At 44.9% G+C, this 14,558-nt stretch overlaps 4 protein-coding genes and 1 long non-coding RNA gene across 5 annotated transcripts; 1 reads left to right on the top strand and 4 right to left on the bottom strand.

Moving 5' to 3' along the window:
• Nucleotides 1–305: 305 nt before the first annotated feature.
• On the bottom strand, nt 306–1,531 carry LOC138928881 (uncharacterized). Its single transcript, XR_011445290.1, has 4 exons — nt 1,478–1,531; nt 585–1,405; nt 487–529; nt 306–430 (listed from the first exon to the last, which is right to left on the bottom strand). It is a non-coding gene; the product is annotated as an uncharacterized lncRNA (long non-coding RNA).
• Nucleotides 381–1,123, top strand: LOC108075383 (uncharacterized). Its single transcript, XM_017167793.3, has 2 exons — nt 381–520; nt 614–1,123. Exons 1-2 carry the CDS (start codon nt 494–496, stop codon nt 1,121–1,123), a joined length of 537 nt encoding a protein of 178 aa, XP_017023282.1. The 5' UTR covers nt 381–493.
• A 339-nt stretch (nt 1,532–1,870) lies between the features above and the next one.
• On the bottom strand, nt 1,871–2,367 carry LOC108075483 (uncharacterized). The gene is made up of 2 exons (XM_017167938.2): nt 2,271–2,367; nt 1,871–2,197 (listed from the first exon to the last, which is right to left on the bottom strand). The coding sequence occupies exons 1-2, from the start codon at nt 2,298–2,300 to the stop codon at nt 1,871–1,873; spliced, it is 357 nt and encodes a 118-aa protein (XP_017023427.1). The 5' UTR covers nt 2,301–2,367.
• Nucleotides 2,368–2,736: 369 nt separating this feature from the next.
• LOC108075384 (uncharacterized) lies at nt 2,737–3,457 on the bottom strand. Its single transcript, XM_017167795.1, has 4 exons — nt 3,398–3,457; nt 3,187–3,342; nt 2,955–3,128; nt 2,737–2,892 (listed from the first exon to the last, which is right to left on the bottom strand). Exons 1-4 carry the CDS (start codon nt 3,455–3,457, stop codon nt 2,737–2,739), a joined length of 546 nt encoding a protein of 181 aa, XP_017023284.1.
• A 707-nt stretch (nt 3,458–4,164) lies between these two features.
• LOC108075457 (uncharacterized) lies at nt 4,165–5,425 on the bottom strand. Its single transcript, XM_017167910.2, has 2 exons — nt 5,354–5,425; nt 4,165–5,280 (listed from the first exon to the last, which is right to left on the bottom strand). The coding sequence occupies exons 1-2, from the start codon at nt 5,384–5,386 to the stop codon at nt 4,282–4,284; spliced, it is 1,032 nt and encodes a 343-aa protein (XP_017023399.1). The 5' UTR covers nt 5,387–5,425; the 3' UTR covers nt 4,165–4,281.
• Between the last annotated feature and the right edge of the window lie 9,133 nt (nt 5,426–14,558).

Raw genomic sequence — 14,558 nt, 5'->3', positions numbered from 1 at the left:
CCCTCAGGTGTTCCTGACCTGTGTTCCTCGCCTCAACGTGTGTCACTCACTCCGCGAATCCGAATCTCAGTGTCCGAGACCGAAACCGAAACCGAATTCGAGTCCGAATCAGCATCGCAATCAGAGTTATCTCGACTCCGCTTGACGCTCGGTTGGAAACCCAAGTTTTGAAACCGGATTTGCATGCCAACAAAGTGAGGAACCGGAGGACGGGGCACCCGGGGAGTGCTGACAAACAAAACAAATCAAACGAAATGAAATTCTTTCGGCTTTCGCCTGGCTTTTGCTTTAAATACAAAATCGCACGGCTCAGAACATTAGACTGGTTTAAGAGCTCGAATTAAGCGCATTGACGGGGACTAAAATCGGACGTCAGTCGAGAACGCATTAAAACCTACCTACCAGCAAGTGTGAAGAGCCAACCAAAGTGCTAAAATTAAATTCAAGTTAATTATATAAAACAATTTTTGCTGTGAATATACGCACATAAACAATGGCTGGACAACATAATAAGCGAATGGTAAGTTTGCTACGAAAGTAAATACTTGGTATTTATATTAAAATGATTTTGGATTATTACTTACCAACATATCTTATATCAACTCCCTTTCAGGTCCTACTCAGCTGCAGTCTGGCTGTGTTTCTGGGTATTTCGGAGGCCCTGCCACGCTACAGTCGCCCCAGGGATCTGGGAACCGCCGCCAGCATCTCCAGTTTCGCCTATGCCCCACGGCCCCAGGAACCCCTGGCCCTGACTGGCAACTACAACCTGATCATGCCCGACTACTACGATCACCATCCGGCGGAGTCAATGCAGCTGCAAAACTTTGCCAACTTCTACGACGCCCAGATGAGTCCCGGGGCCGATCTTGGAATGGAGGAGTCTCAGTTCCTGGCCAACACGCCGGTTTATCGGCCTCCACAGCCCCTGACGGCCCAGGAGGAGCGCATCCGTCAGCAGGTGCCGCACGTGGATGTCGTGCGGGAGAAGAAGACCCTGCTCAAGCTGAAGAAGGGCAACACCCAGCCCAAGGGACCCGACCACCAGGAGTGGGACCAGTTCGACTACGACCTGTACAGCCTCAATCCCGGCGACAGCAAGAAGTACAACTACGACGTCTGAGCGACGTCTGGGAATGATGGCGCATTCTTGGCCTCATCGGATTATGTTTATGTTTTTGTTTTCTGTTAATTTAAGCTGACAAATAAATTATTTATTTATTGTAAATTGCAATCGGCTTTTGACCATTTCGATTGGAATGCTGCCCAAACAACTTTCTGTTGGAGACATCTAATGCCATATAATTGCTCAAGTCATTAACATTCACTTTATGGCCGAAAGCAGGGCAATTCCGGCCACTAAAACCAGGGGTGAGGTGATTCTGGCCATCTAAATTTAATTAATCTAAAGTGAGTATTGATTTTTGAATAAATATTTTAGTATTTGAAATTGTCTGAGATTTAAATATGAGCATACTTTAATCAATCCAGTCTGAATATTAGCTGTAAATTTAAAACGTAATTTCTATTATGATTCCACAGTACCAAACAAAAATATTGACACATTAAAAACAAACATTTGTCTCTACCAAATAGGAAATCCAAGTGAATCAGTTTATAAATAAATGATCGTGATTCTGTAAATCAAAGTCAACTTGTTTTAAGCCACTTTGGATACGTTGCGAGGGAGTATTGCCAATTTCGAGGGAGATTACTTAATCTGTGTTCAATTTATTTTTAAGATAATATCTTTTAAAACGCATTTAAATTAATTCCTTTTGAAGATCTGAGTTTCTTAGTTCGGTTTCAATATAGTAACTTTTTTATGTTTAATAAAAACACAATCACTTTGGTAAAACGTTTAACTTTATTACTGATCCAAAGCAAACCGGCGGAGTTCCTCGATCCGCTCAGCCGAAGGTTCAAAGAACGAGGGATCCACCACGACTTCCTTGTGGTGGGAAATACGACGCGGCTGAGGGCGGCTGGCATGGTAGGTGGCCACGGCAGCTGCATGGGATTCTGCATCCTCATCTCCACAGGCCTGGGACAGTGGCTGGGGATAGACACGGGGATTCAGGCGGTGCTTTCTAGGACGGTTCACTGCGGAGATCTCCTGTAGCTGATCACCGGAGGGGCCTCCATACAGGTAGCCATCGTCACCTTCGGCCACCACCAGGTTCAATGTCACCACCATCTGTCGGAGGGTTAAGCATTTGACGTCACCAGTCTAGAACTAGTTATGTCGCCGAATCAAGAGTTGTGATTACCAGAAAAGCTAACAGCAAACTCGTCTTCATGGTTCTAAATATGTCTCTTCGCTTCGGGCTTCGTTGACTGACTAACTTGCCGGTCTTCTGTGGATTGCTCATCTCTCCCTTAGAACCGATTATGAAATGATACAAACTGTTATGCCATATTGGAAGCATTAGAGAGCATAGTGAGAGAAACCTGTTGGTGAATCGAGTGTGTTATGCTTTGACATTGTGTGAAAACATCAATTAATTTTCCTTTATTTCAAGCTTGATTTTTAATGGGGATTTTGTTTTGGCTGAAGACTGCTAAGAACACTGGAAGAAATGGGAAGGAAATCAGTAGTGTATCTTTTTTATTTAAAACTCGGTGATTTTTGTAATGCCTTTATAGATTTACGATTAGTACATTAATTTATCAAGAAACCAGAAGAAACAAAAAAAAGTTACCAATAAAACCAAGTGTTTCTTGTCAATCCCGCTTCTATGAAATAGTGCTATATATCCTAATAGTGGCCCGTTCGATGCCTTTGTGAAACCATATGCTATTGAAGACGTACTCTCCTGGCGGCAAGGGCAGGACATCGGTGAAGTGTCGATTCAGATAATCAGTAGGAAGCTTTTCTATCACAAGGTCGTGCTGAAAAATAGTATTAAAATTATTAATGTATCGTATATATTTTTCATTTTCTTTCAACCCACATCATACGGACACGAGTGGTTCAAGTTGGTGTACTTTTTGCTAACATCATCAAAGAGCTCAAGCATCGGATTCAATATACTCTTCTTTCCGGTCTTAAATTTGCAAATATCGACAGTAACGTTCATAGTTATGGGCATAAAAGAGCGAAACCTTCGCAGGATCTGTAGACTTGCCTAATGAAAAGAACCCAATATTGTGGAATTTGTTATGTATAATTTTTTAGACACATACCGTTGCCTCATTAATGGGCAAGCTGTAAAAACGAGTCTTCAGGGATATGTACTTGTAGCTGCGATTAACTGATTTGATGTAACAGTACTCGAATTCGAAGAATTTCTTGTCCTTGGAGTTGCATTTAACATTGGTGAACTCAAGCTTCGAGGAGATCTGTTCTCAACAAGGAATAAACGTTTAGAATTTTATGATTTGTAATACAACTTACTTGAGTTATATCGTAGATTAATATAACCAGAAAAAATAATATAATTCCCTTGGAAAACATTGGTGTTCTTCAGTAAATCAAAGCAAACTGTTGTCATTTTCTAATCAAAAATCTATTAACTGATACTTACTGATCTGGAACCGAATTTGTTTTCAAATATCAAAAACCATGGCTCATTTAACAAACATTATTTAAAATTTTAAATTGTTAAGCCGGCAAGATAAGAAATATTTTCATTAAGAGTATTTAAAAAGCTATTACTATAGTGTATTAATATAAATATTTATGTTTTCATAGTTTCCCCAGTTGTAATTACTTATATTTATTGAATTTGTTATTTATTTTCTTCTATAGACTTAAAATCAAATCTATTTTTTGTTTACCCCACAGCTAAATAAATAGCTAAAATGTCTCACGAAATAAATTAAAATAACCCCCACTTACCAGTGTTTTATTAGCCTATTTTCATTCAAGCCAACCAAATATGTTTGGCACATGTTTCGCCCCATTAGCATAGCCGCATAAATGCATTTATAGTTTGGGCCCATTAATTTCTCGCCGTGCATGCGACTCTGGCTAATTAACATGCGATGGCCAATACGCAATCCCGGGTAATAAAACATCGCGGCGAGCCGATTAGGCAACGTCCAACAGATTGGCCAACAGCATTTCTGCTGAATCGCATCTCCATTCATTTCGGACCCACCTATGCCTACTTTTGGGCTTCCCCCAGTAATTATTCACCCGACTGGGTCGGCTTTTGTGGCTTAAAATGTAAACTTCGATCGATTTATTTACAACAATCAACGAGTATTGGCAACTAAGGGTAAAGACTAATAAATTCGATGTGAAATTCGGTGAGTGTTAAGATAGAGGGTTGGGACTTAGTTGTGGGGATACCTGGTGATGATCTGCTCCTGGCGCTCGGTGAGGCGGCGGTTCTTGGGCCGCAGCTGGTTTTGAGCATTGACAGCGGCTCCTGCGGGCACATAAACCACCTGCGACTTGAAGCAACCCTCCACTCGCGGCTGGGTGCTGGCCCTGGCCAGCTGCACCACCTGATTGTGGCCCTCGTCCACCTGGCCGGGACTCAGCTCCCTTCGCTCACAGTTTCCGCCGCCAGGGCAGTTGGTCACGAAGCGCTGGTAGTCCCTAGTATCGCCCGGAGAGGTCTGCTTGTAGTCATAACCATCGATTTGGGCGCTCTGCGCCTGGCCCACCTGGTCGCCCACTCGCGGGGCTGGCGGAGCTGAGCCAGTGGCTGCGATCAGCTGCACCTGCACTGGATTGGGTGCCACTCCAGAACCGTGTCCGGCATCGAGCACTTGCTGGCCAGTGCCGGTGGTCACCGGAGCATAAGGATAGGGATTGCCGAAGAACAGTTTCTGGGGCGGCGAAGGAGGCGGCCCGTACTGAGCCGGAGGCTGGGCAGCCACCGGTGGCGGACTGTAGTAGGTGGGAGTCTGTGTCTGCTGAGGCTGGTAGTAGGTCAGGGGCTGGGCCGGAGCAGACGGAGCTGGAGGAGCCTGGGAGTAAGTGGGTGCCTGGTAGTTAGCGCTGACCAGCAGGGGATTCTGGTAGGTGGTGGTGTGCAGCTGCTGCGGCTGTGGAACGGCAGCCGGGTAGGGATATGCCTGCTGCTGGGGAGGAGCCTGGTACAGAGCCTGAGGCTGCGGCACCTGATGCTGCTGCAGCACCTGGACATACTGGGTCTGGTGGTCTTCGTAGACGGTCGGGGCCCGCTGGGCCTCCAGGCCATAGGTGCGGCCCAGAGTTTGGACCGTAAACTTGGTGGACTGCTGGGTTTGTGGCAAGGGGGTTCCAGGGCCGAAAGGCGTCTGCGGTCGGTGGTAATGGTATTCCTGGGCTCCAACGAGGGCCAGCTGTGGGTTAAACAAAATATCCAAATATCCTTGAGTTAGGTTAGTCCCGGAAGAAGGTCCTTTGGTAGCTCACCATCGAGAGCAGCAGCCAGTGCGGGGAAGGCATCTTGTTTGTTGGTCACTCGGTGCGTTGTGGGCTCGTCGCCGGCTGGCAGCTAAATGAGCTCTGGCAGGGCATACACCCGCGAAGGCAACCCGCGAAGAAGATCACTCGAAAACTGGTTTCAAATCTCAAAAAACTAAGCTTGGCTCTGGTGAAGCTGGGTCTGAGACTGGCTCCGGCTATGGCTATGGCTTTGATTTGTTGTAACAGTTTGAACATTTCATAATTTCTTTTCCCCATTTATTGTGTCTCTGCAGCGTCGTTTATTTGTTTATGTTTTTCCGCTCTGCCACTCGAGCGCTCGTTGGCCGCTTGCGGCACCATTCGACTATCACTCACGCAAATTTTGTCATAATTAAAGTGCCAGCTCTTGCTGCGCTGGCTGCTCTTCATTGTCTGCCTGCATTTCTCCACGCACTTGGAAAAAAACGTATTCCAAGATGTTAAAAAACCACATAATTACTTCTTATTCATGTGGGTTTTCTAAGAAAAAAAGGGAAACAAGACAAAAGTGGTCATTTTGGAAAAGTAATTGCCTTATTGTACACAACTATTTGAGAAGGGTTTTTCGGATATATATTGTTTATAAATAAACTGGTTCATTTTAAAGGGGAATACTAGGTTTGTAAGCTGTTACCATAATAATAAATTTAATATTTTTGGAAATACTTGAAAAAAAGGCAAAAATAAAGTCATTGTGATACTAAAAACCATTTGAATATATATAACAATTAAATAAGGAAGAAGTTTTTCTATAAAACTTTGAACTGTATCAATATCTGTCTACAAATAATACAAGAGCTTAGCAGATAATAATAAAAGTTGACTTCTTAAGACTGTTGATTTATGGTTTAAGCAAATAAGAAATTATTAAAATAGCAATTATAATATTAATAATACAATTTTCAAAAACATTTTTATTTCAGTGTCTAGGGCCGTGAAAATGTTTTTGGCCTTTCCGCTTTTAGCCACTTCAGTTCGGTTCGCCTCGGCCTGGGCCAAGTTTAATGTAATTTAATTTGCTTCGCATCATCTGGCCTGGCTTTCTGCGAAGCGAGTTATGTTGAAGCCCGGTGAAAAGTAAAAGTTGGATCTTGACTCGGATCTGCATAGATACATATGTATGTATAAAGCCCTGCTGATGGATTGCTCAGAGTTTGCAAATGACTTGCCTAACTGGCGAATTATAAAAATCGCATAAACCCATTTAAGTCTATTTTGGGGTGCGGTTTCTCGATCGCTCAATGTTTGCCCAGCACTAATGCTCATATAAGTGTTGATATATGGCCATTGTTTGAATTATGTGGGAGATTTAATGCTGCTTTAATTGAAGGCAATGGACAGTGTTTAGAGAAGAGAAACTGCATTTAATCGGTGGCCGTGTGGTAACTATAGTTGGCTGTATCTTTCTTTGTCGTTTCGCACATAATTAGGCTAAGCAGACGAGCTCATAAATATTCAATAAGCCGGTTGATTTGATTTGATTTATTTCGAGCCATTGCAACAGCCATTCGACCGGATTAAGCGATTGACACGCACCAGAAATGTTTCGGATTTCGAGCGCATTAAAGGAGGCCTTTATGGTGACTTTGATATTTGCTGCGAGATGTCAGCGGCTTTGTTTCTGCGTTTCCGTTTGACGACATCTGCTGGTTGCGCCTGCAGCACAATTCCTTGGCAATTGCCTTCGTCCGCAGTGGTAGTCCTGCGTGCGCAGTTTCCCCGCTCCTTGGCCGCCATTTCGGCCGTAATTCCGAACGCGGGCTAACGTCAATCAAAGACGCGCCCTGTTAAATGCACTTGACTGCCACTTGACACAGCAAATGTTGCTGGCGTGGCTCCGGCGTCAAACAAAACATCTTGGCAAGCCAACACTTGACATTCGCCATGAATGCAGTCATGCAGCGTTGGCCGGCGGGGGCGGTACACTAAGGGAAAAGGATGGTTGGTTGAGGAGAAAGGTAATAAATTAAGACTGCATTTTGTCAATGTAAAGTGAAATTATTATAAGTAGCTTTGGGTTCATCATTATGATTTCTTTACATTTTTACCAAAGCTAAGCTTTTCTTACTTTTATTTTCTCAGTGCACTTATAACGCACATAGAGCACGGCCCGCTGTCACAGATGGAGACCCAGATGCAAATGCAGATGCGGTGGCTTATCGCGCCGACACGAAAGCAGGAGATGCTTCATAATGCAAGTGGCCAATGCTGCGTATACGCAATCTGCTGCAGTCAAGTCTCGAGAAGGATGAGTGTCTGATGGGGGGTTTGTATGAGTGCCTGGGTAGCTGGAGGGGAGAGGTTTACCCACCTAAAGAGTGTGGGTGCGTCTGTGAGTTGTCTGTCTTTGCTGCCTGTTTGCATTCAGTGCAGTTCGTGCATTCAGGGTTATGAGCCCCGGCAAGTATGCATGCAACCTCCGAGAAGATAGAGCACGTGCAGTGGGTAAGCGTGCTTTTTTTTCAGTTTATATGTTTCCCACACCCCCAGTCCCCTCCATACAAAGCGTCACTTTAGACACCTGCCCATGTACAAAGTTGGCCTTTCAACGCCTTCGCCGCTTTGTTGCCGACTTTCGGGCTTTAGTTGCAGCCTGCTGGGGGATCTGCTTAATTAGGCGCACCTGCCAGGGCAGCGGCAAATTAGTAGCAGCCAGGTTGAATGACCTATGGCACAACGGTTAAGGCCGAAAACAAAAAATGAAATACGGAAAGTAAAGAAAGAAAGGCTGGGCGAGGCCAGGCTTTAAGCACTAGGCGGCAAACAATGCAACAGAGGTAGGAAGCTCGGCAAAAAAAAGGCAAAGAAAAATCAATTGCATAATGGCGCATGTGTTGCGCAGAACATCAGCAACATCAGCAGTAGCAACACCAGCAGCAGCAGCAACACCAGCAGCAGCACAAATTTGCAACTCTTTTTCCATTTGCACGTTGCAAGACAAAAACGTGCAAAAAGAGTAGAAATTCAACCACCACTTCAAGCAGCGATTTTTGCAATATTTTTTGTATTTTTTGTTAACTGTCGCAGACACACACTCACACACATTGAGAGCGGGTAGACATGTGTGTGTGTTTGGCAGCTTTTGTTTGCACCCGCATAGGAAGCCATTTAAGTGCGGCTTCTTGAGAAAATTGCAGCCAGAGCGGACACAGAACGAAACGCAGACAGAGAGAGAGAAAGATGAGGCCCTTCGAGGACGTCACTAACGAGCAACCCCCAAACCACCCAGAACCCCACCCCTTCCATAATTAACAGCAGCAGGAGCCACAGCAACAGACACGGCAACGAGGGCTTAGCTTAGCTCCCTTGTGGGGCCTATCATTTCCTGGGGAGACAGCTCAAAAATGGTAAAAAACAAAGCGAGGCAGCAGTCTACAGTCCAAAGTCACGACTGTGAAATACCCAATAATAGCTGGCCATTCAAAAAAGTCTAGCAAATTCAGGCATCACTTGAATACATTGATAAGATTTTATTCAACTTTCTATATGATTTAAAAAATAATAAAAATCAATTCAGTGGCCTAGCATACCCTTGTCCTCCCCAAAGTACAGGGTACAAATACCCAAAGAGGGCGATGGCTTAGACGAGGGCGGCTGGAAACCTGGTCGGTGCAAAAGCCTTTGGCTTGTTGGACGACTCAAGCGCCTTAATAGGCTTAGCAGCGAGTCAACTATCAAAACAAGACCGATAAAAGTTGAGCTCCTCCTCGAAGCACCCGCTCCGTGGGTCCAGCATAATGCCTGAAATACGTACAGCTCTCCGGCGACTATATACACTCGTACACTCGTGTACACACAATGTGTGGTGGGTAAAAACTTTGCCTATATGATATGCTCTCATGCTCCAGATGACGAGCCCCGAATGCTTTGTCAACGCATGCCACATGGAATATTCATTGGTGGGTGGAGCGGGTTGAGGCGGGCCAAGGCGGACGCTGGGGAGTGCGGCGGGGGCGTGCCACAGTTTATGGCACGTTTGTGCCGCAGCCAGCTCTCATTATGTGGCTGCCACCGCAAGTACGTGCCCCGGCCAGCCTCTGAAGACCATATAGCTCATACGACCCGTAAGCGGGCCAAGCCATCCGTTCAGGAGTCAGTCTGATCCCGATTGTGAGTCACCACCTTTCCGGCTTCACTCCGAAGGCCTTTGTTTTGTAATTTTCCTTTGATTACAATTTTGTAAATCCTATATTAAGGCTTATTTGCTTATTTTAATCTTTAGTAATTAAGGAAAATAATTTTAAAAATGGTGAACAAGAATATATGTAATGTATGTGGTCAAAAATGACCCCTTCACTGCTTTGCAAGCCACTGACTAAAGTTATAGTACCCTTCAAGGGTATAATAAGCTACTATGAAATGCTATTTAATTAAATTCGCAAAGCTGTCCCGTCCTTTTCGGTTTCATCACCCAATAGTTTCCAATTATTCCGATTAGTCTGCCTTGCTGTGTATGGATTTGCATTATTAACACTCCCAATCGACGTAATTTGGATCCTAGTAGACCCACCCACCAAGGTCGGCTGGAGGGGCATGCCACCCGCTCTACTCGCTTTCGGCTGCATCAGCAGACGAGAAAGTTCCAGTGGAGCTGCCACGGCGAGATGTTGCTGATGACAGCAGCAATATCATCGGCAGTGGCAACATCAGCAACTGCCTCTCCCCGGATTTGTTTGCAGTCACTCGCATGTGTCATCATCAGCGGCTGAGATGATGAAGCACAAAATATGCCCAGGCTCGCTCGTAACTAAGCCGACTGACTGCCAGGCTCGCTAAAAAAAAAGAAGAAATTAAAATATAAAAAAAATTGCACAAACACACAGAATCAAGCACACACACACACCCAAGCAAACAGACAAATGAGGACGCCGGCGGTGACATGATAGCCTGTGAACGTCTGCCGTCTGTCCTGTGCACTAAAAAAAAAGAGTTATGATTAAATCAGCAGTTAGATTTTAATTGATTCAAAATCAATTAAGCTTATAAAAACATTGAAAATTTAGATGCATTTTCAGTTCTAAGATAATGTTATAATATTTATAATAAATTAGTCTGAAAGTGATCTGAAATACTAAATTCAAGCCTTCGAAATTTCTAAATTAATATATTTTTTTAGTGCATCGCTGCGTTGGTCTCTGTCTGCTGCTCTGCGGCTGATGTTGCTGCTGCACGCGTTGCATTGCCGCTGCTGCTGCTTGTGCTGCTTCTGCCGCCTGTTCTCAGCTATATTTAAACACGCTGCGGGTTGCAACGTCGGCTGGCGTGGCACTTCATTTGCTTCCACAACTCATTCATGCTTTGGAGCCCAGACGGCCTGTCAGAGCCGTCTAAGCCGGGGTAAACACTCTCTGCGCGTCCTTCCAGGCCTCCCCCTTCCCCGCCCCCTCCCTGCCGTGACGGCCTCATGTGCCTCACCTACTTTCCTGGGCCTGAGCTTCGGGGTGGCTGCAGCGAGAATAAAAAGAGAAGAATGCACGGCAAAAAAAGTGAAATAAAAAGCTGGCGAAAAAAAAACCTCCCTCCTGGGTATCGCTTACAACCCCTACTTCGCCACTCGCCCCCTCCTCCGTCCGGTTAACGTTAACGTTAGCGTTAATGTTCACGGCGCGGCCTTCCTCGAGGAGTTCGCTCCGCTCCGCTCGGGTCTACTACTACTTCACTCTCCTCTGCTCGATTCTCGATTCTCCGGCAGAGGCAGCGCAAAAACTCTGGCCCAGGAGGCCGTGTGGCAAGTGCTGCTGCCACAGTACGCTCGCGTGCTTTGCATACTTTGGTTGCGTTTTTTTACTCCGCTCCCGGTGGCACTTGCATTTGCATTTGCATTCGATTCGCAGACTCGCAGACTGGCTGTCTCGCGCATTTGGAGGCCTTGCAATCAGCCGGGCAGCAAACAGTTCGCCGTTCGTCGCGTAATTTGCTAGCCATTTTGCGCCTCTGCCCGTCTCCCGCTTTCCGTTTCCGGTCCTGGCGACCCCGCTTCCGGTGACCATTTTCGCGCGCGTTTTTTTCACGGCCATTGTTACGCAGGTGCCGCCAAAAAAAACGGACGGTAGCCCGGGACCACGGCCGGTGACCACGGATCCGATGCCGTAAATCAAACGATTGGCAATTGTGCGTGTGTGTGATCAATCGGGGCATTACACAGAGAGAAAAAATACTACCACTAGGATATTGTTTTAGACAAGGTTTATTTTGAATATTTTATAAAAGGAATAAATGTATTTACCTATTTTCGAATTTATTTCGATCAGTAAATCCAATTTTAACATATTTCTCTTGACTTAAATTCAAAAATAATCTTATTATTAAAATGGTTTAAGCTTTTAAAATGGTTTTTAAGAATGTTTTTAAAAATTTAAACCATTTTTAGTTACATAAATAGGTCTCATGAAATTATTTTTTTAATTAAGAAATTTTGAATCAAAAATGTTAATAGATTATTTTCTAAAAATACATTCCTTTATTATTTTGTTAATTCTTGTTCCGAAAAAATCACCAAACTTAAAAGCTAAAAAAATCCCTGAAATTTTCTCCGTGTAGTATTTGTCCTGCGGTCGAGTCCCCAACAAGTGGGCCATTGCGATTATGTCCTTGTGGGCACGGGGCAGTCTCGGGCCAATCCCCGGCAAATGAAGTGCCGCCGCAACATTTGAATATAGGTAGCGTCAACGACTCCCGAACCGCTTAAATCGCGTGCGAGTGTGTGTGTGTGCCCGGTGTGTGTTTGCATGTCTTGAGAGTTCCGGCAAGGACATTCGGCGGGGCTCACCTATTGATTACGGCCAGCTCACAATGTAAGTAAATTGCGGAATTACCGGCTCGATTCACTGATTACTCAATCAGCAGTCAATGCCGGATTTCCGTCCGACGGAATTCACTAATCCTGGCCAGGGTCTAACGCTGGTATTGGGGTCAGGTTGATGACTGTGATTATTTGCCTCAATTGGTTATTAATGTTACTTAATGGGTGTAACTTTACTTCACACTTTCTGTTAGAGAACTAATTGAATTTAAAGAATACATTGTAGACTGTCTAAGTTCCTGTAAATTCTATAACTTTTCCACCAACTCCTAATAGCTAAAGTCTGGTTAATATTCTCTTCATTACTCTGAAGCTCGCTTTAATTTGAAACTCTGCTGCTTCTTAGAATGTAAGTAGCACAGTTTAAGTGATGGCATTTTGCACACTTACCGAGGTAGCTCCTTTTGGCTCTCTTCATCTCCTGCTCACTATTTGAATGGGTTTTAGTTCTTTGCCCATTTGTTTAGAGTAGACATACTTGGAGCTGAATGGAGCTGCAGCTGCCTGGAGGCTGCTGGCTTCCTCCTTTCAGCCGGTCTCATCTGGGCTCCAACCACAATAAAACCGCAGCGAAACCCAAAAAAAAAAGAAAGGAAAAATTATAAAAAATAAGACTGATGCTGCAGTCAAGCATTCATGCATTTCACCCGGCTATTCACACTCATTCATCGCGAGATGAGCCGGCCTTAAATTTGCATAACAAGCGACAAAAGTCCCCCGAATCATAATTATGTGCAAACAAACGCGGCAAATGCAATTTCAATTAAAAAGGGGAAAAAAGTGAAATCGAAGTCGCTGACAAGGGGATGACAAGGGCCTGGCATCCCCACTTGCAGGGCTTCCCGGCAACCGCAATACGCACTGTTGGGCCTGGGAAAGGGAGCGAGTTGAACTGAACCGAACTGAGTTGAACGAAGTGAATGCCACCGAGTGGGAAGTGCAGCATCAGGAGCAGCGGCGTCAGGTGCACTGACATTGGCACACGAATGTAGCTGGGTTCCCCTTGAAAAGCCTCCTCCCTCCTGCTGACCCCTTCCCAAGACCCCTTTCGAGTGACTGCCTGTGCCAGTGCAATTTTGTTGCCAACCTTGAGGACGCTGCTCTGGCAACTGCTGAACGCCTGCTAGTCCGGAGTCACGGTTCCAAGGGGCATCGGCGTCGGGGATTCCGGCTCCAACTCGCTGCCTTGCCACTCAACCCAGGCGTGGGTTGATTTCCCTCTCGGGCCGGGTACCCCTGAACTTGTAGGGTGTATGGGAACCGAGGTGCTTGTAGGCTTTAAGCCTGCTTAACAGCTTAAAAGTTAGAAAAAAGGCGAATTTAAATGCAATTAAAATGTATAATGGTTAAGTTTAATTTAAAATGGTTTCAAAAATCTTACTTAATGTTGATTGTTTTATTTATCTTAATTTATATTTATCCTTATATTTATTTATTTGAAAGATATAGTAACAGGTAACTTAAAGTCTAAATGCTGACTTGCTTTGAATTTCAGTTGTTTTCCTATTATTTTTATATTTTTTTTGTAGAGCTAGCAATGTCAACATGGCAGTCAGCCAGAAAAGCTCCCAAGCTCCGCTTCTCCTTCCGCTTCTGCCCCTCATCATAGCCATCATCAGTGTGCGCCTTTTTGTGTGCATTGTTGTGCCAAGAGGGTGGCAACAGGAGCGGTGGCAAGTGGGGGGCAGATTGCAGCGCTCAGTTGCCATTGCAGTTAATTGAAAATACTAAATTTCCACTGTCTAGACGGCAAATTATATGACAATTGTTAGAGCGCGCATGTTTGGCTTTCATATTAAAATTAATTACTCTGGCTGAAATTTTGCATAAAAATATCTGTAAAGGCCATAAACAATGGGGCCATTGTCGCGCGGGCTTATATTTATCCAACTGCTCGTGTGCGAGTGTTGTTTCTGTTTAATTTGAGGCCAGTGGGCAAGGAGTTTCCATTAATCCCGCTCGAAAAGACTAATCGTAATTAGAAAGCGATGGCGACAATCGAAGGGGGTAATTAGGGAAAGCGCGCTGCAAATTTGCGAAATTTCACACGCTTCAGAGGTCCCGAAAACGGTTCATAATTGCATGCTGGCAGCGGGACAGGAAAGACAGGAAATCTCACCGACACGACGCCAAAGGAGGCCAGGAAATTGCGCAAAATTTGCACAATAATTACAAGCGGAAAGCGGGGGCCGGCCTGGACCGGACACCTTTGACGGCCATTGGCTCGCACTCACTCACCTCAGTGGGCACACAAACAATTATTTGGCACTTAATAAACAATGAAATTGAAAATTTAAGGCGCTTATCGGCGTCAGTTTGCGGCATATGCAAATTTCTGTGCAACATTCATGTAATTACACCGGGCTTGTG

The sequence above is a fragment of the Drosophila kikkawai genome, chromosome 3R (genome assembly GCF_030179895.1).
Source record: "Drosophila kikkawai strain 14028-0561.14 chromosome 3R, DkikHiC1v2, whole genome shotgun sequence".
Lineage (NCBI taxonomy): Eukaryota > Metazoa > Arthropoda > Insecta > Diptera > Drosophilidae > Drosophila > Drosophila kikkawai.
This window is presented reverse-complemented; position numbering and strand designations above follow the sequence as displayed.

Bases quoted from the DNA above. Each gene is read 5' to 3' on its own strand.
- LOC108075383 (XM_017167793.3), top strand. From the start codon at position 494: ATGGCTGGACAACATAATAAGCGAATG. The intron at 521-613 runs GTAAGTTTGCTA...ACTCCCTTTCAG, and splicing joins GACAACATAATAAGCGAATG to GTCCTACTCAGCTGCAGTCT.
- LOC108075384 (XM_017167795.1), bottom strand. From the start codon at position 3,457: ATGTTTTCCAAGGGAATTATATTATTTTTTCTGGTTATATTAATCTAC. The intron at 3,129-3,186 runs GTATGTGTCTAA...TCTTTTCATTAG, and splicing joins TGCCCATTAATGAGGCAACG to GCAAGTCTACAGATCCTGCG. The intron at 2,893-2,954 runs GTGGGTTGAAAG...ACTATTTTTCAG, and splicing joins ACCACTCGTGTCCGTATGAT to CACGACCTTGTGATAGAAAA.
- LOC108075483 (XM_017167938.2), bottom strand. From the start codon at position 2,300: ATGAAGACGAGTTTGCTGTTAGCTTTTCTG. The intron at 2,198-2,270 runs GTAATCACAACT...ACCCTCCGACAG, and splicing joins GTTTGCTGTTAGCTTTTCTG to ATGGTGGTGACATTGAACCT.
- LOC108075457 (XM_017167910.2), bottom strand. From the start codon at position 5,386: ATGCCTTCCCCGCACTGGCTGCTGCTCTCGATG. The intron at 5,281-5,353 runs GTGAGCTACCAA...TTTAACCCACAG, and splicing joins ACTGGCTGCTGCTCTCGATG to CTGGCCCTCGTTGGAGCCCA.